This window comes from Oncorhynchus mykiss, chromosome 21, assembly GCF_013265735.2.
Source record: "Oncorhynchus mykiss isolate Arlee chromosome 21, USDA_OmykA_1.1, whole genome shotgun sequence".
In the NCBI taxonomy this organism is placed as follows: Eukaryota; Metazoa; Chordata; class Actinopteri; order Salmoniformes; family Salmonidae; genus Oncorhynchus; species Oncorhynchus mykiss.
Window position 1 is genome coordinate 11,421,567 of NC_048585.1, and position 26,584 is coordinate 11,448,150.

At 47.1% G+C, this 26,584-nt stretch overlaps 3 protein-coding genes across 4 annotated transcripts in view; 1 reads left to right on the top strand and 2 right to left on the bottom strand.

The window, feature by feature from the left end:
• Positions 1-1,057: 1,057 nt before the first annotated feature.
• Positions 1,058-4,507, bottom strand: LOC110500987 (arg8-vasotocin receptor-like). Its single transcript, XM_036958462.1, has 2 exons — positions 3,652-4,507; positions 1,058-2,136 (listed from the first exon to the last, which is right to left on the bottom strand). Exons 1-2 carry the CDS (start codon positions 4,505-4,507, stop codon positions 2,057-2,059), a joined length of 936 nt encoding a protein of 311 aa, XP_036814357.1. The 3' UTR covers positions 1,058-2,056.
• A 5,952-nt stretch (positions 4,508-10,459) lies between these two features.
• Positions 10,460-12,213, bottom strand: akap14 (A-kinase anchoring protein 14). The gene has a single exon (XM_021576869.2). It carries the CDS (start codon positions 12,124-12,126, stop codon positions 11,608-11,610), a length of 519 nt encoding a protein of 172 aa, XP_021432544.2. The 5' UTR covers positions 12,127-12,213; the 3' UTR covers positions 10,460-11,607.
• LOC110503752 (calcium-independent phospholipase A2-gamma-like) overlaps positions 10,718-26,584 on the top strand; it is a 36,363-nt gene continuing 20,496 nt past the window's right edge. The window contains exons 1-8 of one of the 2 annotated variants that reach the window (XM_036956880.1): positions 10,718-11,191; positions 12,453-12,603; positions 12,660-13,957; positions 14,461-14,610; positions 14,803-15,049; positions 15,719-15,890; positions 23,054-23,111; positions 23,644-23,838. In XM_036956880.1, coding sequence (XP_036812775.1) covers positions 12,800-13,957; positions 14,461-14,610; positions 14,803-15,049; positions 15,719-15,890; positions 23,054-23,111; positions 23,644-23,838 — 1,980 coding nt within the window. In that variant the 5' untranslated portion in view covers positions 10,718-11,191; positions 12,453-12,603; positions 12,660-12,799. Of the gene's footprint in view, positions 11,192-12,452; positions 13,958-14,460; positions 14,611-14,802; positions 15,050-15,718; positions 15,891-23,053; positions 23,112-23,643; positions 23,839-26,584 lie in introns of both variants that reach the window. The other variant, XM_036956879.1, reaches the window with a different exon arrangement.

Below are 26,584 nucleotides of genomic sequence, written 5' to 3' on the forward strand. Positions count from 1 at the left end.
AATAACGTTTATAAATGCGTAAATGACTATTTAGAGATTTCTTAATGACATTTACAAATGTAGGAATAATGATGAATAAGTGCTAAGTCATCTCTTTACAAACTGTTTCTATATTGTTTATTAAGGGACCTTAACATAAAGTGTTACCAAACTGTCAATAGCATGCATGCAGGGTTGGGTGGGTTACATTCTAAATGTAATCCGTTACAGTTATTAGTTGTCTGTCCAACATTGTAATCAGTAATGTAACTTTGGATTGCCCAAACTCAGTAATGTCATCTGATTATTTTCCCTTTAAGAGGCATTAGAAGAAGACAAAATGGATCCATCAAATGTGTGTCATCATAGTAGTCTCTGATTGGTGGTCATCATTTGGTGTGTCATCATAGTGCTCTCTGATTGGTGGTCATCATTTGGTGTGTCATCATAGTGCTCTCTGATTGGTGGTCATCATTTGGTGTGTCATCATAGTGCTCTCTGATTGGTGGTCATCATTTGGTGTGTCATCATAGTGCTCTCTGATTGGTGGTCATCATTTGGTGTGTCATCATAGTGCTCTCTGATTGGTAGTCAGACTTGCACAGGTGAAACAAACTTTAACTTGCGTATTTTTACAATTGAATGTCATTGAGGAAACATAAAGGTGTCATAATGTATTTTTTCCTGCAAACATCCTTTTTGAATTTAAAAGTAATGGAAGACGTAACCATCTAGTATTTCAACAGCATCTGTAATCTGATTACAATATTATTGCCGGTAAGGTAACTGATGGTTATCAGATTACATGTAATCAGATACTCCCCAACCCTGCCTGCATGTGTCATACCATTTTGTTTGAAGCTAGAAGGGAGAGAGCACAAGCATATGTCAGTCATTGGAGTTATTCCTTTGACAGTGTGCTTTCCCAGAAACCCCTGAATTATTTAACTTCCCTGTGGAACTTTTTATTTCACCTTTATTTAACCAGGAAAAGCCATTTGAGACACAGAGTCTCACGGGAGGCCTGGTCGAGAAGGCAGAGGCAATCAACACAACAGTAGAGTAGTGTTCAACAGGAAACATTTACACTCCTCCTGAGCAGAGTAATGTTCAACATGAAACACAGTCAGCACAACCACATGACCCCACCTACAGGAAACACAGTCAGCACAACCACATGACCCCACCTACAGGAAACATTTACACTCCTCCTGAGCAGAGTAATGTTCAACATGAAACACAGTCAGCACAACCACATGACCCCACCTACAGGAAACATTTACACTCCTCCTGAGCAGAGTAATGTTCAACATGAAACACAGTCAGCACAACCACATGACCCCACCTACAGGAAACACAGTCAGCACAACCACATGACCCCACCTACAGGAAACACAGTCAGCACAAACACATGACCCCACCTACAGGAAACACAGTCAGCACAACCACATGACCCCACCTACAGGAAACACAGTCAGCACAACCACATGGCCCCACCTACAGGAAACACAGTCAGCACAACCACATGACCCCACCTACAGGAAACACAGTCAGCACAACCACATGACCACACCTACAGGAAACACAGTCAGCACAACCACATGACCCCACCTACAGGAAACACAGTCAGCACAACCACATGGCCCCACCTACAGGAAACACAGTCAGCACAACCACATGACCCCACCTACAGGAAACACAGTCAGCACAACCACATGACCCCACCTACAGGAAACATTTACACTCCTCCTGAGCAGAGTGTTGCACCAGGGTTTTAAAATAATGTTTGTATTAGTAGATAGATACATTCAGACGTGTTCAGTGAATTATTCAAATCGTGTACAGACGTGTTTTATTGTTGCATTACACAAAACAGAGAACATACAGATATCTATGTAAAGACACCTCAAATGTTCTACTGCTCCAGTTCCTGCACCTCTTATAGAATATTATCTTGACAGAACATACATTACATTTGCTTACTGCTGAGAGCTAAAATGGTCGTCTTGCTGATGCTGAGCCTTCTGTGAAGCTGAAAGCAGCGCCCTGGGCCAGAGCTAGTCCAACATAGTGTCTCCTAGCTGTAGTAAAGATAGATCCAGGGGTTGGTACAGCTGTTTAGACTGGCAAGCAGCATGATGATGACAAACAGTGGACCTGAGAGAGAGAGAGAGAGAGAGAGAGAGAGGGGGGGGGGGGGGGAGATATGGCATGATAAAAATAGCACTACAGGAATCCACAGAAGGAATGGGAAAGGTCATGCAAATCAATGGAACTGGAGGCCAATCAGTGTGATTAAACTAGATACCTGTGGCTTCTAGATACCTGTGGCTTCTGGATACCTGTGGCTTCTAGATACCTGTGGCTTCTAGATACCTGTGGCTTCTAGATACCTGTGGCTTCTAGATACCTGTGGCTTCTAGATAGCTGTGGCTTCTAGATACCTGTGGCTTCTAGATACCCGTGGCTTCTAGATAACCAAATGCATGCTTTTCAACCGTTCGCTGCCTGCACCCGCACGCCTGACCAGCATCACCACCCTGGATGGTTCCGACCTTGAATATGTGGACATCTATAAGTACCTAGGTGTCTGGCTAGACTCTAAACTCTCCTTCCAGACCCATATCAAACATCTCCAATCGAAAATCAAATCAAGAGTCGGCTTTCTATTCCGCAACAAAGCCTCCTTCACTCACGCCGCCAAACTTACCCTAGTAAAACTGACTATCCTACCGATCCTCGACTTCGGCGACGTCATCTACAAAATTGCTTCCAACACTCTACTCAGCAAACTGGATGCAGTTTATCACAGTGCCATCCGTTTTGTCACTAAAGCACCTTATACCACCCACCACTGCGACTTGTATGCTCTAGTCGGCTGGCCCTCGCTACATATTCGTCGCCAGACCCACTGGCTCCAGGTCATCTACAAGTCCATGCTAGGTAAAGCTCCGCCTTATCTCAGTTCACTGGTTACGATGGCAACACCCATCCGTAGCACGCGCTCCAGCAGGTGTATCTCACTGATCATCCCTAAAGCCAACACCTCATTTGGCCGCCTTTCGTTCCAGTTCTCTGCTGCCTGTGACTGGAACGAATTGCAAAAATCGCTGAAGTTGGAGACTTTTATCTCCCTCACCAACTTCAAACATCTGCTATCTGAGCAGCTAACCGATCGCTGCAGCTGTACATAGTCTATTGGTAAATAGCCCACCCATTTTCACCTACCTCATCCCCATACTGTTTTTATTTATTTATTTTTATTTTTCTGCTCTTTTGCACACCAATATCTCTACCTGTACATAACCATCTGATCATTTATCACTCCAGTGTTAATCTGCATAATTGTAATTATTTGCCTACATCATGCCTTTTGCACACAATGTATATTCCCCTTTTTTTCTACTGTGTTATTGACTTGTTAATTGTTTACTCCATGTGTAACTCTGTGTTGTCTGTTCACACTGCTATGCCTTATCTTGGCCAGGTCGCAGTTGCAAATGAGAACTTGTTCTCAACTAGCCTACCTGGTTAAATAAAGGTGAAATAAAAAAAAAAAAAAAAAAAAAAATAAAATACCTGTGGCTTCTAGATACCTGTGGTTTCTAGATACCTGTGCTCCTAACAATGTAGTAAAATGACAAGCAGGTACACAAATAAAATCGAATTTACCATTTGTGGGCGCTGTACTGGGACTCCATGCAGACCACAACTGGACCACAAAGAAGGGGCTCCAGCATATCGAGTAGACCATAATGATGACGAATGTCATTTTGACCGTCTTCAACATCGCGCTCGAGACCCCTTTGGTGCCCGTGCGCCTGTCGCTCGTGGAAGCCTGGAGCGCCTTTCTCTTCATGTTAAAGTATATCCCCGTGCATATTTTAATCTGGCAGTACAGCAAGATGATAACCGGGAGAACAAACACTGATAAAGTAATCCAGCTGATGTATATTTTAGAACCCCAAGGTTCGATAAATGTCGCCCAACAATCATACAGGTTGTCCTCTAGTTCTTGGAGAGAGAAGATGAAGAGTTGCGGAGTGCTGAAAGCCAGAGAGACCAGCCACGCTGCGCCTATGGCGACGTACCTCTTAAAAGAACCCTTCAAGAACGACACCATGGGTTTGCAGACCGCATGGTACCGATCTATGGTCATGGCCACTATCATGTATGTGGAGGCGAACATCCCAACCACCTGAAGATATTTCACCGACCTACAGACGAAATCTGAGCCCCGGAACCGGTGCGTAATCTCCATGCAGAACTGCGGTAGGACTTGGAAGAAAGCGACCACTAGGTCCGCAAAACACAGGTGCAGAAGGAACAGTTGGGTCCTTGTATTCATCTTGCGCTTCCTCCAAAGTGCATGCAGAAGGCACAAATTCCCACATGTGGCTAAGACAAAAATCAATCCCAAAACCCCAGCTTTTATAAGCGCAAAGTCGTGTTCACCTGTCTCATCAGTTCCTCCCGCGTCCTCCCGCTCCGAACTGCCATTGCCACTATAATTGAGTTGTAAACTCATTGTCCCTTACAAGATTTTTTGGTTACCATTTTTTTCCCATTGTTAATTATGTTCAGAAAATTAGGTCCAATACTTTCCTATTGGCAATTCGGCCACTATCTCTCGCCCGATGATGCGCAGTAGTTCTGCGCAGCAGCAACAAGTGCTGGTAGCTGGTAGTAGCGTCGTATTTGCCTGACGACTCACCCTGAATTTGCTGCTCCATTGATAGTTACATACCTTCAAGAAACGTCAGTTTGGCCGCCCGGCGCTATGTGGTTGGGTAACCCTGCAAGCATCGTCTGTCTATGACATGTTGTACGGGCCATCACCGTCCCAGAAAAGATGGGCAGCAACGACAGGTGCACCAGAGCTGGAGGCCTGTTTAAATATGGCTCTGGATGCACGGATGAAATCAGAATGTGCTGTATAGGTAGGTGCGCAGTGCGCATTCCCAGAGTGTAATGAACATCTAGGCTTCAATATGAACACCTCCCCTGGCTTCACACGTGAGTGCACATTCATTTCCTTCAATGTCCCTCATTTCCATTTTCTGTCAATATTAATTGTAGACATAGACCAGTACTTTGTGACCATCAGCCACATGGGCCTAATGAAAAGCCTTTCTTCCACAGAATACAAAAGGAATAGACGACATCCACCCCTAAACTAGACTCTTTCCAATTGAATCCATGTTGAATATGATTGATAAAAGTCAGGTATAAGGACTTGTATCCTTTACAATGTAATGTAAAAGAACATTGGTGTTTCCCCCTCAGCATCCATGTATCAACATGACCCATGTGGATTTAGAAGCATCAAGTCAACATCTGTATTGACTGGTCACTTCATATTCCTGGAGGAAATGAATTCCTAGAGATGCAGACGGTGGTAAATGTCATATTGTGACATGATGTGTTTCTACCGTTACTCTGGGCTCTGTGAGAGCACTTCTCTCTGTCCTGTTTCACCCAGGTCCTTTGTGACAGTTGTGAAGAAAAGGTGATTTGTACAGTACTTATCAGCAGGAAGGCACATATCTGACAGGATGTATTGAAGCTGAGATTTGTGTCTAGCAGCTTGCAGATCCTTCGCTTCTGAGTGTTACAGTGTGCTGAGTGCTGTTATTCATTATCCACAACCTCTCCACACCATGACTGTGTCCCAAATGGCACCCCATTCCCTACATAGTGCACTACTTTAGACCCTATGGGCCCTGGTCAAACGTAGTGCACTATATAGGGAATAGGGTGCCATTTGGGCCGCACAACACATCATGCTAGAATAAAAGGCTGTTCTCCATCAGTGTGAGGACACACCGACACTGTTTATGGTGCTGTTAAGTACCACATAATAGTATTTTCCTACTATACATCTATTATGCATTTCATGCCACCCATCCATGCCACCCATCCATGCCACTCGTCCATGCCACCCATCCATGCCACCCGTCCATGCCACCCATCCATGCCACCCATCTATGCCACCCGTCATGCCACCCGTCCATGCCACCTGTCTATGCCACCCGCCCATGCCACCCATCCATGCCACCCATCCATGCCACCCATCTATGCCACCCGCCATGCCACCCGCCCATGCCACCTGTCTATGCCACCCGTCCATGCCACCCATCTATGCCACCCGTCATGCCACCCGTCCATGCCACCTGCCTATGCCAGCCGTCCATGCCACCTGTCTATGCCACCCGTCCATGCCACCCGTCCATGCCACCTGTCTATGCCACCCGTCATGCCACCCATCTATGCCACCCGTCATGCCACCCATCCATGCCATCCGTCCATCAATCAATCAAATGTATTTATTTATAAAGCCATTTTTACATCAGCAGATGTCACAAAGTGCTGTACAGAAACCCAGCCTGAAACCCCAAACAGCAAACAATGCAGATGTAGAAGCACGGTGGCTGGGGAAAACTCCCTAGAGAGGCAGGAACAGGAAGAAACCTAGAGAGGAACCAGGCTCTGAGGGGAGGCCAGTCCTCTTCTGGCTGTGCCAGGTAGAGATTATAACAGTACATGGCCAAGATGTTCAAAGGTTCATAGATGACCAGCAGAGTCAAATAATAATAGTCACAATGCTACTTAATACAATGTTTACATACCCTACATTACTCATCTCATATGTATATGTATATACTGTACTCTATATCATCTACTGCATCTTTATGTAATACATGTATCACTAGCCACTTTAAACTATGGCACTTTGTTTACATACCCTACATTACTCATCTCATATGTATATACTGTACTCGATACCATCTACTGCATCTTGTCTATGCCGTTCTGTACCATCACTCATTCATATATCTTTATGTACATATTCTTTATCCCTTTACACTTGTGTGTATAAGGTAGTAGTTTTGGAATTGTTAGGTTAGATTACTCGTTGGTTATTACTGCATTGTCGGAACTAGAAGCACAAGCATTTCTCTACACTCGCATTAACATCTGCTAACCATGTGTATGTGACCATTAACATCTGCTAACCATGTGTATGTGACCATTAACATCTGCTAACCATGTGTATGTGACAAATACATGTTATTTTATTTTATTTGACAATGGTTGTGAGAGGGTGCAACAGGTCAGCACCTCAGGAGTAAATGTCAGTTGGCTTTCCATAGCCGATCATTTATGCCACCAGTAATGCCACCCACCATGCCACCCGTCATGCCACCCACCATGCCACACGCCATGCCACCCATCATGCCACCCACCATACCACCCATCATGCCACCCACCATGCCACCCGTCATGCCACCCACCATGCCACACGCCATGCCACCCATCATGCCACCCACCATGCCACCCACCATGCCACCCACCATGCCACCCGGCATGCCACCCACCATGCCACCCATCATGCCACCCACCATGCCACCCATCATGCCACCCATCATGCCACCTGTCATGCCACCCACCATGCCACCCACCATGCCACCCATCATGCCACCCATCATGTCACCCACCATGCCACCCACCATGCCACCCATCATTTCACCCGTCATGCCACCCACCATGCCGCCCACCATGGCCACCCACCATGCCACCAATCATGCCACCCACCATGCCACCCACCATGCCACCCATCATGCCACCCACCATGCCACCCACCATGCCACCCACCATGCCACCCATCATGCCACCCATCATGCCACCCGTCATGCTCAGTGACAGGGAGCAGTATGATCAGGGCAACATACACACAGACGTAATGTGCATATATTAGTGATGCTCTAAAGCTCGCTGTCGTAAAGCAGGTCAGAAATAGACCCTTTTAGATGATTCATCCAGTGTTTATCACGTTTCCACTGCTGCGTCTTCTGTCTTCACACATCAACTTTTACACAGCATGTCCTCTATGCCTAAAATATATATATATATATATATATATATATATATATATATATATATATATATCGTTGTTGTTCCCCAATGGCTCTGAGCTACACTGAAATACACTCTGAAATGAATCTGGAGTGGTACAGTAAAGCTGTATCTAGCTACAGTATACAGTAGATCTGAGCTACACTGAAATACACTCTGAAATGAATCTGTAGTGGTGCTGCAAAGCTGTATCTAGCTACAGTATACAGTAGATCTGAGCTACACTGAAATACACTCTGAAATGAATCTGTAGTGGTGCTGCAAAGCTGTATCTAGCTACAGTATACAGTAGATCTGAGATACACTGAAATACACTCTGAAATGAATCTGTAGTGGTGCTGCAAAGCTGCATCTAGCTACAGTATACAGTAGATCTGAGCTACACTGAAATACACTCTGAAATGAATCTGGAGTGGTACAGTAAAGCTGTATTTAGCTACAGTATACAGTAGATCTGAGCTACACTGAAATACACTCTGAAATGAATCTGTAGTGGTGCTGTAAAGCTGTATCTAACTACAGTATACAGTAGATCTGAGATACACTGAAATGATTCTGGAGGGGTGCTGTAAAGCTGTATCTAACTACAGTATACAGTAGATCTGAGATACACTGAAATGATTCTGGAGGGGTGCTGTAAAGCTGTATCTAGCTACAGTATACAATAGATCTGAGATACACTGAAATTATTCTGGAGTGGTGCTGTAAAGCTGTATCTAGCTACAGTATACAGTAGATCTGAGCTACACTGGCCACTTTGAAATGATTCTGAAGTGGCGCTGTAACACCACATAGCAATAACTGCAATTCTGTCTTCTATGATCCCCTGGGATTCCCAATATCCCCACTCAGTGTGATTCATCTTTAGGTTGCGGAGCATCGCTCACTGTGTACAATAGACTTTAGAATGAATCTGCAGTCATTCTGTGCTCCTCCAGCAGCACTGTTCCTCTGTGGGCTGTTTCTGTGTTCCTCCAGCAGCACTGTGCCTCTGTGGGTTGTTTTTGTGTTCCTCCAGCAGCACTGTGCCTCTGTGGGTTGTTTCTGTGCTCCTCCAACAGCACTGTGCCTCTGTGGGCTGTTTCTGTGTTCCTCCATGTTATTACACTCTGTACCAGAGAGTCATTTATTCAACTGGTCTATACCCACTACTGGTGATGTAGCTACTGTTTGTGTCATGTAATAAGGGTGGAAATCCAATAAACACATTGAGAACTCTATGGACCTTTAGAGCAGGCACAGGAACAGGAACAGGCACAGAAACAGGAACAGGCACAGGAACAGGCACAGACACAGGAACAGGCACAGGAACAGATACAGGAACAGGAATAGATACAGGAACAGACACAGGAACAGGAACAGGCACAGGAACAGGCACAGGAACAGGCACAGGAACAGATACAGGAACAGGCACAGGAACAGGAACAGGCACAGGAACAGGCACAGGCACAGGAACAGGCACAGGAACATACAGGAACAGGCACAGGAACAGATACAGGCACAGTAACAGGCACATGAACAGGAACAGGCAAAGGAACAGGAACAGACACAGGAACAGACACAGGAACAGGCACAGACACAGGAACAGGCATAGACACAGGAACAGGGACAGACACAGGAACTGGCACAGACACAGACACAGGAACTGGCACAGACACAGACACAGGAACAGACACAGGAACAGGCACAGGAACATGCACAGGAACAGACACATGAACAGGCACAGTAACAGGCACCGTAACAGACACAGGAACAGGCATCGTAACAGACACAGGAACAGACACAGGAACAGGCACAGGAACAGGCACAGACACAGGAACAGGCACAGGAACAGGAACAGGCACAGGAACAGGCACAGGAACATGCACAGGCACAGGAACAGGAACAGGCAAAGCAACAGACACAGGCACAGACACAGGAACAAACACAGACACGGGAACAGACACAGGAACAGGCACAGACACAGGAACAGGCACAGGAACAGGAACAGGCACAGGAACAGGCACAGTAACAGGCACCGTAACAGACACAGGAACAGGCATCGTAACAGACACAGGAACAGACACAGGCACAGACACAGGAACAGGCACAGACACAGGAACAGACACAGGAACAGGCATAGTAACAGGAACAGGCACAGGAACAGGAACAGGCAAAGCAACAGACACAGGCACGGGAACAGACACAGACACGGGAACAGACACAGGAACAGGCACAGACACAGGCACAGGCACAGGAACAGGCACAGGCACAGGAACAGGTTCCATTTGGGACCCATCCAGACAGTGGTTTTACATTGAAGTTTGTGAGAATTCGTGGGCACCCCATTATGAGACCTGAATGGACCTTGTCCAATTACCTTTGTTGAAGTCAATGTTCCTCCCAACCATGTTGTATCAAGATAAGAGACAGGCAAAAACCACTGAGCTCATTTGACATTTGCACACTGCATGTTGTTGAACGAGACTCTGCATGGAACAATCCATAGTAGAGATAGATACATCCTCAATGGGAAGATCAGTGAATAATCTCTAAATCACCCATATTTAATTTGCATCACATGTTGATATTTATTTATATTTTTACCTTTATTTAACCAGGCAAGTCAGTTAAGAACAAATTCTTATTTTCAATGACGGTCCGGGAACAGTGGGTTAACTGCCTGTTCAGGGGCAGAACTTGTACCTTGCCAGCTCGGGGGTTTGAACTCGCAACCTTCCGGTTACTAGTCCAACGCTCTAACCACTAGGCTACCCTGCCGCCCCATATTGTATTTTATCAATTGAACAATCCTCCTCTTGTGATTGGGTTAACAACAGAAATAATAATGTTATAGATAAACCATTAGCTACTTTCGGTAGTGGGCTGTATGTGGCTATGTCGCTCTCCATGATGCTGGACTGTTGTAGATTACGATCGGATGCACACTCCATCTAGATTTGATCAAATCATTAGTTCATACTCTAATTGGTGAAATAAACATTTGTGCCAAACATAAGTAATACAAATGAGTCATGCGGAATGATTTTTCTCCTATTTAAATTCAATTAAATACTGTAGCTGTTCCACAATGAAACTTATGACTCACACAGGGAGGATTATCTCATATAAAATGCTGCCCTCTAGTGTTACAGAGCAGTCAAAGCATGCCCTCTCGTGGTTGGTGGTTATCGGTTGACGTGCCTATGAAACAGCCAATCGAGAAGCAGAGCACCGTAACGTGATCTATTGTATAGTTACACATTTCCTGTTTTCCTTAGCGAGCAGATCTGTCAATAAAACGCTGACTATTCAGGTAATTTCCTTGGATGAAATGTTACATTTGTCTAGGTTTTTATCATAATCTACAAAACACCTTTTGAAATGGGCTGTCGTAAACTCAATGATGATTAGCGAGCTGATGCTGCTTTGCCAGTTAGCTAACCCAGCGTAAAATAAATTAACGTTAGGTACTAGCTGCTGTGTTGTATCGCTAGTTAGCAAAAAAACGACCGAGTTGTTGTAAAACACATAGCTTCGCTGATATGCAGCTATGTTTTTTTCCAACTCTTCACAGTGAAGGCAGTGGTCCCTTTATTGATACAAGCCCATGTAATGACTCGTGTGTTCCCCTTTGGCCTGGAAATGTACTCGCTAGGTAACGTTAGGTGTCTCATAAGAGATGAATATTCGCCACAGAAACGTTAGCTGTCCATTCCAATGTTTACATTGCTAAAAGTCGACAGTATTCTGGAGCAACGTTTTGCTCTCGATGACGTCTTTCAACCACTTCTCCCTGAACCTCGTTTTCCCTGGCCTGTGTGTCAGCCTGTTCGACTCCACTAGAAAGTACACCTCCACGGGCAAAGTCTGAGGTTTGATCTTGGAAATCACAATGACAAAGTAGACACTGGCAGTCGCCTTGGGGATTGGTGTGCGTCGGGTGGGGATGCTCCATTGTGCCCGGTAGTGGTACTGTTTGTGAAACTCATGATCCGTCTCCTCGAGGAATACTAGGCTAAAAAGCCAGCTGGTGTGCACCTCCCATGTGTGGATGTACTCCTCGATTCGCACTTTCCCCAGTTCAATTGTAAAGTCCTTGCAAGTGATCCATTCGATGTTTCTAAACTCGTATTCGGTGGAGTCTTCCACCTCTTGCTGGTGGCCGAGGGCACCGCGTGCGTTCTCCAGTACATTTTTCACGATTTCAGATGCTCTCAAGCTTAGGTTTGATGAAGGCCTCTCGTCCATCGTGTTTCTCTTCGTATATCAAAACTTACTTTAATAAAGTATTTGGAAACCCGTAGATATCAGTCGTTTTCTACACTGGAAAACGAATGTTGTTGTTTTGAAGGGTTTCCATGGCTACCATGGAACAGAAGGAACATCCGGGGATTTGATAGCACTGGTTGGCCATTCAAACCCTATCTATTTTTTTTGTGTGGGACAAATACCTTTGTTCATTCTAATGAGGGGCTCCATTGTGGTTTTACTTTAGGCTAAATGGTATGTTTATTTAGCTAGACTTTGCACAAAGTCCTCTGACATCCATTGGCTTTCTTTCTCTTATATTCTAGGAGGCAGCTTCATTCCTAGATGACCTATGCTGGACCAGAGCCAAGAGGACTGACCCAGTCTCCAGAGGTTGTCCTGACTGACCCAGTCTCCAGAGGTTGTCCTGACTGACCCAGTCTCCAGAGGTTGTCCTGACTGACCCAGTCTCCAGAGGTTGTCCTGACTGACCCAGTCTCCAGAGGTTGTCCTGACTGACCCAGTCTCCAGAGGTTGTCCTAACTGAACACAGACCACACAAGCGAAGGAGATGACCCATCAAGGCCTATTCCCATATCAGCACTGGCACAAGCAAGGCTGTAGTCCAGTCATACCATTTTAACTCTCTCCTGTCTCTGGTGTGAGCTGACGCATGTCGCGGATCAGGAGCACGCTCAACACTGTTACTAAAGCAGTAAGTGGCAGCGACCTCCTCTCCAAGATCTCCCGCCTTAAGCCCAGTGCCACAGCCGCCCATGCAGAGAAGGTACTGGCCGAAGCGAAGCCTCTGACTCCATCTCCAACCCCGGCAGCTAGTGACCCTTCAGCTGCTGCAATAGACATGAAGCCACCAGAGCAGGATCAGACAGTAGGACAGGACCAGAACAATGGAGAGGAGGGGAAGGAGAATCAGCCACTTCAGCCTTTAGAGAAACCCTTCATGGCCAACGTCAAGCCCAAACAGAGCCTCGCTGCGTCAGTGGCTAACTCCGCCGCATCAGTGGCTATATCCACCGCTAGCTCCTCCTCAAGTTTAGAGAAACACTTCATGGCCAACGTCAAGCCCAAACAGAGCCTCGCTGCGTCAGTGGCTAACTCCGCCGCATCAGTGGCTATATCCACCGCTAGCTCCTCGTCAGCCATTGCCAAGCAGACGTTACAGCTGTTCCAACCAGAGGCCCTGTCCACCAATATGGACGAGACATACAGCACCCTGTCTCAACACGTCAACGACTACTTTGGGAGTTGTAGTAGTCTATCAACAGGAGATGACAAGAAGCCTCACCATCTAAATGACAATGCTCAAGCATCCACGTCCTCCAAGCCTGCTCTCAGTCTACGCTATCAGAGTACTAAGAGCGGGGACCACATCCCCGTTTCAGTACCTGTGGCAGCTGAGACCAAGGCTATCCAGGGCAAGGCAGCTACCCCACAACCGACTCCTCCCCTGGAGGAGGTTAGCCCAACCTCGGGTGTTCCCACCCGAGAGAGCCCTGCCACAGAGAGTACTTCCTCTGACCCAGTCACCTATACCTCCACCCCTACCCCCACCCTAACACCCTCTAAAAAAGGTGGGTTTGGGCAGTATCTGTCTGACCCTCGTCCCAATGTTCAGGCATTCTTTGGCAGCTATATAGCACCCTTGGTACCTAGTAAGTTCAGAGCTGACCTTAAGAGTGTCACAGCAGCAGTTGAAGAGAAGACCACGGAGGAGGCTGTGAGGAAGCCTGGAGAGAAGATGGAGACTGAGGAGCAGAAGAAGAATGCTAAAGAGGGGGCCAAGAAACTACTGCTGAGCCAGAGAGAGAAGGTACTGAAACTGATTCATATAAATTAATGATTCTCTGCCATGTGAATTAATTAAAATGAACTTTTAATACCCTGTCGGTTTGAAGTGTCTTACCCCCTGTCGGTTTGAAGTGTCTTACCCCCTGTCGGTTTGAAGTGTCTTACCCCCTGTCGGTTTGAAGTGTCTTACCCCCTGTCGGTTTGAAGTGTCTTACCCCCTGTCGGTTTGAAGTGTCTTACCCCCTGTCGGTTTGAAGTGTCTTACCCCCTGTCGGTTTGAAGTGTCTTACCCCCTGTCGGTTTGAAGTGTCTTACCCCCTGTCGGTTTGAAGTGTCTTACCCCCTGTCGGTTTGAAGCGTCTTACCCCCTGTCGGTTTGAAGTGTCTTACCCTGTCAGTTTGAAGTTCATGTTCAATGATCTAGGACAGAGGGAAAACATTACACACAATGATTACCTTATATCTCATTTTGATCTACATTTTTAAAAAAGGATCCTGGGTATGTTCTGTGCCCTCCCATCCCAGATCATAGCCCGGGTGAGTATGGACAACAGGACCAGAGCCTTGGTGCAGGGCATCCAGAAAGCCACAGACATGAATATCCACACCAGCCGTGTGGAGGAGCTTAGCCTGCATCTTCTGGAGTACCCTGAGACACGCGGTGTGGCCGTCAAGGTGTGGGGCTGTTTTTGTAGACAATGGAAACTTCAGTCCTTGTAGATATACTGTGGGTATATTTACATTCATATTTTAGTCATGTAGCAGAAGCTCTGATAGACCAACTTCTAATCAGTGCATTCAACTAAGATGGGTACATGTAGAAGTGTGTGAATTTGCTGAAGTGAACCCCCCCCCCCCCCCCCCCAGGAGAGGGTGATCCCGTGCCTGTTGCGTCTGAGGCAGACCAGAGACCCCCGGCTCCAGGCTGCAGTGAGAGAGGCCCTGGCCCTGGTGGGATACACAGACCCTGTGAAGGGCCAGGGTATACGGATCCTGGCCATCGATGGAGGGGGGACCAGGGGACTGGTAGCCCTGCAGACCCTACACAAACTGCAGACACTGACGGGCAAACCCATCTACCAGCTGTTTGACTACATCTGTGGGGTCAGCACAGGTAGGCTGTTTCACCAAGCTCCCTGTATTTTCTACAACATGATATCGGTCCACACTACTAGGGCTGGTTTCCCAGACACAGATCAGGCCTAGTCCTGAGAACATAACCCATTGAGCATTCTTTTTAGGCCAAGACTAGGTTTAATTTATGTCTGAGAACCCAGTCACTTGTGTTTAATGAAAGGCACTTTTCAGTCCAGTCTTAAAATCAAAAAGTCAGGGCCTCCCGAGTGGCGCAGCGCTTGAGGCGTCATCACAGACCGGTTGCGACCGGGAGACCCATGAGGCGACGCACAATTGTCCCAGCATCGTCCGGGTTAGGGGAGGGTTTGGGCCTGGCGCAAACCCTAGCGACTCCTGTGGTGGGCCTGGCGCGTGTACTCTGACACGGTCGCCAGCTGTATGGTGTTTCCTCTGACACGTTGGTTCGGCTGGCTTCCGGGTTAAGCGAGCTGTGTGTCAAGAGGCAGTATGGCTTGGCGGGGTCGTGTTTCGGAGGATGCATGGCTCTCAACCTAAGCCTCTCCCTCTGTACGGGAGTTGCAGCGATGGGACAAGACTGTAACTACCAATTGGATATCACGACTTTGGGGAGGATAATACTTTTTTATAAATCTGAAAGTCCTGTTTGGCACGTGGCATCTTAACACGATGAACCCCTATCCCGCAGGTGCCATCCTGGCCTTCATGTTGGGGGTGTTCCAGATTCCTCTGGATGATTGTGAGGAACTCTACAGGAAGCTGGGTTCTGATGTGTTCAAACAGAACGTCATCGTGGGAACCGTCAAGATGGGCTGGAGCCACGCCTTTTACGACAGCCAGATCTGGGAGAACATCCTCAAGTGAGTACAGTACCCTGCTGCTCCGTCTAGTATACTGTCATGTCAGTACCCTGTTATGTCAGTTCCCTGCTGCTCCGTCTAGGATACTGTCATGTCAGTACCCTGCTGCTCCGTCTAGTATACTGTCATGTCAGTACCCTGCTGCTCCGTCTAGGATACTGTCATGTCAGTACCCTGCTGCTCCGTCTAGTATACTGTCATGTCAGTACCCTGCTGCTCCATCTAGTATACTGTCATGTCAGTACCCTGCTGCTCCGTCTAGGATACTGTCATGTCAGTACCCTGCTGCTCCATCTAGTATACTGTCATGTCAGTACCCTGCTGCTCCGTCTAGGATACTGTCATGTCAATACCCTGCTGCTCCGTCTAGTATACTGTCATGTCAGTACCCTGCAGCTCCATCTAGTATACTGTCATGTCAGTACCCTGCTGCTCCATCTAGTATACTGTCATGTCAGTACCCTGCTGCTCCATCTAGTATACTGTCATGTCAGTACCCTGCTGCTCCATCTAGTATACTGTCATGTCAGTACCCTGCAGCTCCGTCTAGTATACTGTCATGTCAGTACCCTGCTGCTCCATCTAGTATACTGTCATGTCAGTACCCTGCTGCTCCATCTAGTATACTGTCATGTCAGTACCCTGCAGCTCCGTCTAGTATACTGTCATGTCAGTTCCCTGCTGCTCCGTCTAGGATACTGTCATGTCAGTTCCCTGCTGCTCCGTCTAGGATACTGTCATGTCAGTACCCTGCAGCTCCGTCTAGTATACTGTCATGTCAGTACCCTGCTGCTCCATCTAGTATACTGTCATGTCAGTACCCTGCTGCTCCATCTAGTATACTGTCATGTCAGTACCCTGCAGCTCCGTCTAGTATACTGTCATGTCAGTTCCCTGCTGCTCCGTCTAGGATACTGTCATGTCAGTACCCTGCTGCCCCGTCTAGTATACTGTCATGTCAGTTCCCTGCTGCTCCGTCTAGGATACTGTCATGTCAGTACCCTGCTGCCCCGTCTAGTATACTGTCATGTCAGTTCCCTGCTGCTCCGTCTAGTATACTGTCATGTCAGTTCCCTGCTGCTCCGTCTAGGATACTGTCATGTCAGTACCCTGCTGCTCCATCTAGTATACTGTCATGTCAGTTCCCTGCTGCTCCGTCTAGGATACTGTCATGTCAGTACCCTGCTGCCCCGTCTAGTATACTGTCATGTCAGTTCCCTGCTGCTCCGTCTAGTATACTGTCATGTCAGTTCCCTGCTGCTCCGTCTAGGATACTGTCATGTCAATACCCTGCTGCTCCGTCTAGTATACTGTCATGTCAATACCCTGCTGCTCCGTCTAGTATACTGTCATGTCAGTACCCTGCAGCTCCGTCTAGTATACTGTCATGTCAGTACCCTGCAGCGCCGTCTAGTATACTGTCATGTCAGTACCCTGCTGCTCCGTCTAGTATACTGTCATGTCAGTACCCTGCTGCTCCATCTAGTATACTGTCATGTCAGTACCCTGCAGCTCCGTCTAGTATACTGTCATGTCAGTACCCTGCTGCTCCGTCTAGTATACTGTCATGTCAGTACCCTGCTGCTCCATCTAGTATACTGTCATGTCAGTACCCTGCAGCTCCGTCTAGTATACTGTCATGTCAGTACCCTGCAGCTCCGTCTAGTATACTGTCATGTCAGTACCCTGCTGCTCCGTCTAGTATACTGTCATGTCAGTTCCCTGCTGCTCCGTCTAGTATACTGTCATGTCAGTTCCCTGCTGCTCCGTCTAGTATACTGTCATGTCAGTTCCCTGCTGCTCCGTCTAGTATACTGTCATGTCAGTACCCTGCTGCTCCGTCTAGTATACTGTCATGTCAGTTCCCTGCTGCTCCGTCTAGTATACTGTCATGTCAGTTCCCTGCTGCTCCGTCTAGTATACTGTCATGTCAATACCCTGCTGTTCCGTCTAGTATACTGTCATGTCAGTACCCTGCTGTTCCGTCTAGTATACTGTCATGTCAATACCCTGCTGCTCCATCTAGGATACTGTCATGTCAGTACCCTGCTGCTCCGTCTAGTTTACTGTCATGTCAGTACCCTGCTGCTCCGTCTAGTATACTGTCATGTCAGTACCCTGCTGCTCCATCTAGGATACTGTCATGTCAGTACCCTGCTGCTCCGTCTAGTATACTGTCATGTCAGTACCCTGCTGCTCCGTCTAGTATACTGTCATGTCAATACCCTGCTGCTCCATCTAGGATACTGTCATGTCAGTACCCTGCTGCTCCGTCTAGGATACTGTCATGTCAATACCCTGTTATGTCAGTTCCCTGCTGCTCCGTCTAGTATACTGTCATGTCAGTACCCTGCTGCTCCGTCTAGTATACTGTCATGTCAATACCCTGCTGCTCCATCTAGGATACTGTCATGTCAGTACCCTGCTGCTCCGTCTAGTATACTGTCATGTCAGTACCCTGCTGCTCCGTCTAGTATACTGTCATGTCAGTACCCTGCTGCTCCATCTAGGATACTGTCATGTCAGTACCCTGCTGCTCCGTCTAGTATACTGTCATGTCAGTACCCTGCTGCTCCGTCTAGTATACTGTCATGTCAGTACCCTGCTGCTCCGTCTAGTATACTGTCATGTCAGTACCCTGCTGCTCCGTCTAGTATACTGTCATGTCAGTTCCCTGCTGCTCCGTCTAGGATACTGTCATGTCAGTACCCTGCTGCTCCGTCTAGTATACTGTCATGTCAGTACCCTGCTGCTCCGTCTAGTATACTGTCATGTCAGTACCCTGCTGCTCCGTCTAGTATACTGTCATGTCAGTACCCTGCTGCTCCGTCTAGTATACTGTCATGTCAGTACCCTGCTGCTCCGTCTAGGATACTGTCATGTCAGTACCCTGCTGCTCCGTCTAGGATACTGTAATGTCAGTTCCCTGCTGCTCCGTCTAGTATACTGTCATGTCAGTACCCTGCTGCTCCATCTAGGATACTGTCATGTCAGTACCCTGCTGCTCCGTCTAGTATACTGTCATGTCAGTTCCCTGCTGCTCCGTCTAGTATACTGTCATGTCAGTACCCTGCTGCTCCATCTAGTATACTGTCATGTCAGTACCCTGCTGCTCCATCTAGTATACGGTCATGTCAGTACCCTGCTGCTCCATCTAGTATACTGTCATGTCAGTACCCTGCTGCTCCATCTAGTATACTGTCATGTCAGTACCCTGCTGCTCCATCTAGTATACTGTCATGTCAGTACCCTGCTGCTCCATCTAGTATACTGTCATGTCAGTACCCTGCTGCTCCATCTAGTATACTGTCATGTCAGTACCCTGCTGCTCCATCTAGGATACTGTCATGTCAGTACCCTGCTGCTCCGTCTAGTATACTGTCATGTCAGTACCCTGCTGCTCCGTCTAGTATACTGTCATGTCAATACCCTGCTGCTCCATCTAGAATACTGTCATGTCAGTACCCTGCTGCTCCGTCTAGGATACTGTCATGTCAGTACCCTGTTATGTCAGTTCCCTGCTGCTCCGTCTAGTATACTGTCATGTCAGTACCCTGCGGCTCCGTCTAGTATACTGTCATGTCAATACCCTGCTGCTCCATCTAGGATACTGTCATGTCAGTACCCTGCTGCTCCGTCTAGTATACTGTCATGTCAGTACCCTGCTGCTCCGTCTAGTATACTGTCATGTCAGTACCCTGCTGCTCCATCTAGGATACTGTCATGTCAGTACCCTGCTGCTCCGTCTAGTATACTGTCATGTCAGTACCCTGCTGCTCCGTCTAGGATACTGTCATGTCAGTACCCTGCTGCTCCGTCTAGGATACTGTAATGTCAGTTCCCTGCTGCTCCGTCTAGTATACTGTCATGTCAGTACCCTGCTGCTCCATCTAGGATACTGTCATGTCAGTACCCTGCTGCTCCGTCTAGTATACTGTCATGTCAGTACCCTGCTGCTCCGTCTAGTATACTGTCATGTCAGTACCCTGCTGCTCCATCTAGTATACTGTCATGTCAGTACCCTGCTGCTCCATCTAGTATACGGTCATGTCAGTACCCTGCTGCTCCATCTAGTATACTGTCATGTCAGTACCCTGCTGCTCCATCTAGTATACTGTCATGTCAGTACCCTGCTGCTCCATCTAGTATACTGTCATGTCAGTACCCTGCTGCTCCATCTAGTATACTGTCATGTCAGTACCCTGCTGCTCCATCTAGTATACTGTCATGTCAGTACCCTGCTGCTCCATCTAGGATACTGTCATGTCAGTACCCTGCTGCTCCGTCTAGTATACTGTCATGTCAGTACCCTGCTGCTCCGTCTAGTATACTGTCATGTCAATACCCTGCTGCTCCATCTAGGATACTGTCATGTCAGTACCCTGCTGCTCCGTCTAGGATACTGTCATGTCAGTACCCTGTTATGTCAGTTCCCTGCTGCTCCGTCTAGTATACTGTCATGTCAGTACCCTGCTGCTCCGTCTAGTATACTGTCATGTCAATACCCTGCTGCTCCATCTAGGATACTGTCATGTCAGTACCCTGCTGCTCCGTCTAGTATACTGTCATGTCAGTACCCTGCTGCTCCGTCTAGTATACTGTCATGTCAGTACCCTGCTGCTCCATCTAGGATACTGTCATGTCAGTACCCTGCTGCTCCGTCTAGTATACTGTCATGTCAGTACCCTGCTGCTCCGTCTAGTATACTGTCATGTCAGTACCCTGCTGCTCCGTCTAGTATACTGTCATGTCAGTACCCTGCTGCCCCGTCTAGTATACTGTCATGTCAGTTCCCTGCTGCTCCGTCTAGGATACTGTCATGTCAGTACCCTGCTGCTCCGTCTAGTATACTGTCATGTCAGTACCCTGCTGCTCCGTCTAGTATACTGTCATGTCAGTACCCTGCTGCTCCGTCTAGTATACTGTCATGTCAGTACCCTGCTGCTCCGTCTAGTATACTGTCATGTCAGTACCCTGCTGCTCCGTCTAGTATACTGTCATGTCAGTACCCTGCTGCTCCGTCTAGGATACTGTCATGTCAGTACCCTGCTGCTCCGTCTAGGATACTGTAATGTCAGTTCCCTGCTGCTCCGTCTAGTATACTGTCATGTCAGTACCCTGCTGCTCCATCTAGGATACTGTCATGTCAGTACCCTGCTGCTCCGTCTAGTATACTGTCATGTCAGTACCCTGCTGCTCCGTCTAGTATACTGTCATGTCAGTACCCTGCTGCTCCATCTAGTATACTGTCATGTCAGTACCCTGCTGCTCCATCTAGTATACTGTCATGTCAGTACCCTTCTGCTTCATCTAGTATACTGTCATGTCAGTACCCTGCTGCTCCATCTAGTATACTGTCATGTCAATACCCTGCTGCTCCATCTAGTATACTGTCATGTCAATACCCTGCTGCTCCATCTAGTATACTGTCATGTCAATACCCTGCTGCTCCGTCTAGTATACTGTCATGTCAGTACCCTGCTGCTCCGTCTAGTATACTGTCATGTCAGTACCCTGCTGCTCCATCTAGTATACTGTCATGTCAGTACCCTGCTGCTCCATCTAGTATACTGTCATGTCAGTACCCTGCTGCTCCATCTAGTATACTGTCATGTCAGTACCCTGCTGCTCCATCTAGGATACTGTCATGTCAGTACCCTGCTGCTCCGTCTAGTATACTGTCATGTCAGTACCCTGCTGCTCCGTCTAGTATACTGTCATGTCAATACCCTGCTGCTCCATCTAGGATACTGTCATGTCAGTACCCTGCTGCTCCGTCTAGGATACTGTCATGTCAGTACCCTGTTATGTCAGTTCCCTGCTGCTCCGTCTAGTATACTGTCATGTCAGTACCCTGCTGCTCCGTCTAGTATACTGTCATGTCAATACCCTGCTGCTCCATCTAGGATACTGTCATGTCAGTACCCTGCTGCTCCGTCTAGTATACTGTCATGTCAGTACCCTGCTGCTCCGTCTAGTATACTGTCATGTCAGTACCCTGCTGCTCCATCTAGGATACTGTCATGTCAGTACCCTGCTGCTCCGTCTAGTATACTGTCATGTCAGTACCCTGCTGCTCCGTCTAGTATACTGTCATGTCAGTACCCTGCTGCTCCGTCTAGTATACTGTCATGTCAGTACCCTGCTGCCCCGTCTAGTATACTGTCATGTCAGTTCCCTGCTGCTCCGTCTAGGATACTGTCATGTCAGTACCCTGCTGCTCCGTCTAGTATACTGTCATGTCAGTACCCTGCTGCTCCGTCTAGTATACTGTCATGTCAGTACCCTGCTGCTCCGTCTAGTATACTGTCATGTCAGTACCCTGCTGCTCCGTCTAGTATACTGTCATGTCAGTACCCTGCTGCTCCGTCTAGTATACTGTCATGTCAGTACCCTGCTGCTCCGTCTAGGATACTGTCATGTCAGTACCCTGCTGCTCCGTCTAGGATACTGTAATGTCAGTTCCCTGCTGCTCCGTCTAGTATACTGTCATGTCAGTACCCTGCTGCTCCATCTAGGATACTGTCATGTCAGTACCCTGCTGCTCCGTCTAGTATACTGTCATGTCAGTACCCTGCTGCTCCGTCTAGTATACTGTCATGTCAGTACCCTGCTGCTCCATCTAGTATACTGTCATGTCAGTACCCTGCTGCTCCATCTAGTATACTGTCATGTCAGTACCCTTCTGCTTCATCTAGTATACTGTCATGTCAGTACCCTGCTGCTCCATCTAGTATACTGTCATGTCAATACCCTGCTGCTCCATCTAGTATACTGTCATGTCAATACCCTGCTGCTCCATCTAGTATACTGTCATGTCAATACCCTGCTGCTCCGTCTAGTATACTGTCATGTCAGTACCCTGCTGCTCCGTCTAGTATACTGTCATGTCAGTACCCTGCTGCTCCGTCTAGTATACTGTCATGTCAGTACCCTGCTGCTCCGTCTAGTATACTGTCATGTCAGTACCCTGCTGCTCCATCTAGTATACTGTCATGTCAGTACCCTGCTGCTCCATCTAGTATACTGTCATGTCAGTGGTAAAATATCTTGTCAGTGTAGTCTGACCTATGAAAATCATGTTCTTATTTTGGAGCATGCAAATTTACAGTAGAATTTTGTCTGATTTGATAATGAAGTGGTGAATGTTTTGTGTGTAACAGGGAGAGAATGGGAGAAGGCCTCATGGTGGAGACAGCCCGGGATCCAAAATGCCCAAAGGTTAGGTTTGATCTATACATCACTTTAACAACCATACACTTACACAGGGAACAAAGACTTAATCAAGTCCATATCGACGGGTAGGCGGACGAGTCACCAAAATGATACGCACGCATCGATACGGCTGGATGGCCTGCGTTGTTGCTATGTGACCGTCCAGGATCATAACAATGACAAGAAGCTGCCATGTAGGGAGTCCTAGGCTGCTCGTTTAGTCTCATTGTGTCTTGTTCGTGACACCATGTCTTGTTTTGAGGGGTTTTGACTCATGTCATGTCAATGCTAATGGGGCTAAAATCCGCTAGCTAGCTAATCAACAACTGTAACGGTGCATTTAAGAGACAACAAGTGCTCATTGAAAACATAAATACATTTGCACAATAAACATTGGAGACTAAATATACTTTACATGTTGTTAACAATCTAAGCCAACCCGTCTGTTGTGCACGTTGGTTTTGTTGCTAAACAACCAACCCATCTCTTCTCTCATGAACACGTCTTCATTTAGTTCATGCCTCTGTTCCTCCTCTAGGTGTCAGCAGTGAGCACCATAGTGAACAGGGGTCTGCCTCTGAAGGCCTATGTGTTCAGGAACTACAGCATGCTACCAGGGGTCAGGTCCCACTACATAGGAGACTGTAAACACAAGATGTGGCAGGCCATCAGAGCCTCCTCCGCCGCCCCAGGGTACTTCCAGGAGTATACACTGGGAAAAGACCTGCACCAGGTAACCAATTCATCTATCTCTGTATGTGTAGCTTTAGTACTCTGTCTCTGTTTATCTACCTCAGCCTCTCTCTTTCTCTCTGTTTATCTACCTCAACCTATCTCTGTTTATCTACCTCAGCCTCTCTCTGTTTATCTACCTCAACCTATCTCTGTTTATCTACCTCAGCCTCTCTCTGTTTATCTACCTCAACCTCTCCTTCTCTCTGTTTATCTACCTCAGCCTCTCTCTCTTTCTCTGTTTATCTACCTCAGCCTATCTCTGTTTATCTACCTCAGCCTCTCTCTGTTTATCTACCTCAACCTCTCTCTCTCTCTGTTTATCTACCTCAACCTCTCTTTCTCTCTGTTTATCTACCTCAACCTCTCTCTCTCTCTCTGTTTATCTACCTCAGCCTCTCTCTCTTTCTCTGTTTATCTACCTCAACCTCTCTCTGTTTATCTACCTCAACCTCTCTCTCTCTCTGTTTATCTACCTCAACCTCTCTTTCTCTCTGTTTATCTACCTCAACCTCTCTCTCTCTCTCTGTTTATCTACCTCAGCCTCTCTCTCTTTCTCTGTTTATCTACCTCAACCTCTCTCTGTTTATCTACCTCAACCTCTCTCTCTTTCTCTGTTTATCTACCTCAACCTCTCTCTCTGTTTCTACCTCAGCCTCTCTCTGTTTCTACCTCAGCCTCTCTCTGTTTATCTACCTCAACCTCTTTCTCTCTCTGTTTATCTACCTCAGCCTCTCTCTTTCTCTCTGTTTATCTACCTCAACCTCTCTCTGTTTATCTACCTCAGCCTCTCTCTGTTTATCTACCTCAGCCTCTCTCTCTCTCTCTGTTTATCTACCTCAACCTCTCTCTCTGTTTCTACCTCAGCCTCTCTCTGTTTCTACCTCAGCCTCTCTCTGTTTATCTACCTCAACCTCTTTCTCTCTCTGTTTATCTACCTCAACCTCTCTCTGTTTATCTACCTCAACCTCTCTCTCTTTCTCTGTTTATCTACCTCTCTCTCTCTGTATCTACCCCTCTCTCTGTTTATCTACCTCAACCTCTCTCTCTCTCTATCTACCTCACCCTGTCTCTCTCTCTCTGTTCATCTACCTCACCCTGTCTCTCTCTCTCTTTATCTACCTCAACCTCTCTTTCTCTCTGTTTATCTACCTCACCCTGTCTCTCTCTCTCTGTTTATCTACCTCAACCTGTCTCTCTCTCTCTCTGTTTATCTACCTCACCCTGTCTCTCTCTCTCTGTTTATCTACCTCACCCTGTCTCTCTCTCTGTTTATCTACCTCAACCTCTCTCTTTCTCTCTGTTTATCTACCTCAATCTCTCTTTCTCTCTGTTTATCTACCTCACCCTGTCTCTCTCTCTGTTTATCTACCTCACCCTGTCTCTCTCTCTCTGTTTATCTACCTCACCCTGTCTCTCTCTCTGTTTATCTACCTCAACCTCTCTCTCTCTCTCTGTTTATCTACCTCAGCCTCTCTCTCTCTGTTTATCTACCTCAGCCTCTCTCTTTCTCTCTGTTTATCTACCTCAACCTCTCTTTCTCTCTGTTTATCTACCTCAACCTCTCTCTCTCTCTGTTTATCTACCTCACCCTGTCTCTCTCTCTCTGTTTATCTACCTCACCCTGTCTCTCTCTCTCTGTTTATCTACCTCAACCTCTCTTTCTCTCTGTTTATCTACCTCAACCTCTCTCTCTCTCTCTGTTTATCTACCTCAACCTCTCTCTCTCTCTCTGTTTATCTACCTCAACCTCTCTCTCTCTCTGTTTATCTACCTCAGCCTCTCTCTTTCTCTATTACCCCTCTTTCTTTGTCTCTCTGTCTCTATGATCTCTCTCTGACTGTCACTCATTTACCCAACACTTCTCGCAAATCAATACACTTTCAGTACACTTCCTGATAGTCCTCTCCGAGGCCTGAGGCCATTAACTGTAGGGCCGTAGTGTGTGTTTCTGTGTGTTTAATTAGCCCGTTCTCTCAGCTGGAGATCCAGAGAGTAAATGTAGAGCCTCTCTCTCTCTGTTCCATTTCAATTCAATTCAAATTTGAGGGGCCTCATTGTCATGGGAAACATATGTTAACATTGCCAAAGCAAGTGAAGTAGATAATAAACCAAAGTGAAATAAACAATAAAAAATGAACAGTTAAAATTACACTCAAGTTCCAAATAATAAAGACATTTGTCTATATACAGTGTTGTAACGATGTGAAAATATGTGAAAGTACAAAATGGAAAATAAATAAATATGGGTTATATTTACAATGGTACCACCTCATTTTGTGGGCAGTGGGCACATAGCCTGTCTTCTATTGAGAGCCATGTCTGCCTACGGCGGCCTTTCTCAATAGCAAGGCTATGCTCACTGTTTTTTTTGTAACTATTTTTGTTTTCTCATGATGTGGTTGGGTCTAATTGTGTTGCTGTCCTGGGGCTCTGTGGGGTCTAATTGTGTTGCTATCCTGGGGCTCTGTGGGGTCTAATTGTGTTGCTGTCCTGGGGCTCTGTGGGGTCTAATTGTGTTGCTGTCCTGGGGCTCTGTGGGGTCTAATTGTGTTGCTGTCCTGGGGCTCTGTGGGGTCTAATTGTGTTGCTGTCCTGGGGCTCTGTGGGGTCTAATTGTGTTGCTGTCCTGGGGCTCTGTGGGGTCTAATTGTGTTGCTGTCCTGGGGCTCTGTGGGGTCTAATTGTGTTGCTGTCCTGGGGCTCTGTGGGGTCTAATTGTGTTGCTGTCCTGGGGCTCTGTGGGG

Coding starts and splice junctions, on each gene's coding strand:
- LOC110500987 (XM_036958462.1), bottom strand. CDS start 4,507: ATGAGTTTACAACTCAATTATAGTGGCAATGGCAGTTCGGAGCGGGAG. Junction 2,137..3,651: donor CAGTACAGCGCCCACAAATG/GTAAATTCGATT, acceptor TCTCTCTCTCAG/GTCCACTGTTTGTCATCATC.
- akap14 (XM_021576869.2), bottom strand. CDS start 12,126: ATGGACGAGAGGCCTTCATCAAACCTAAGCTTGAGAGCATCTGAAATC.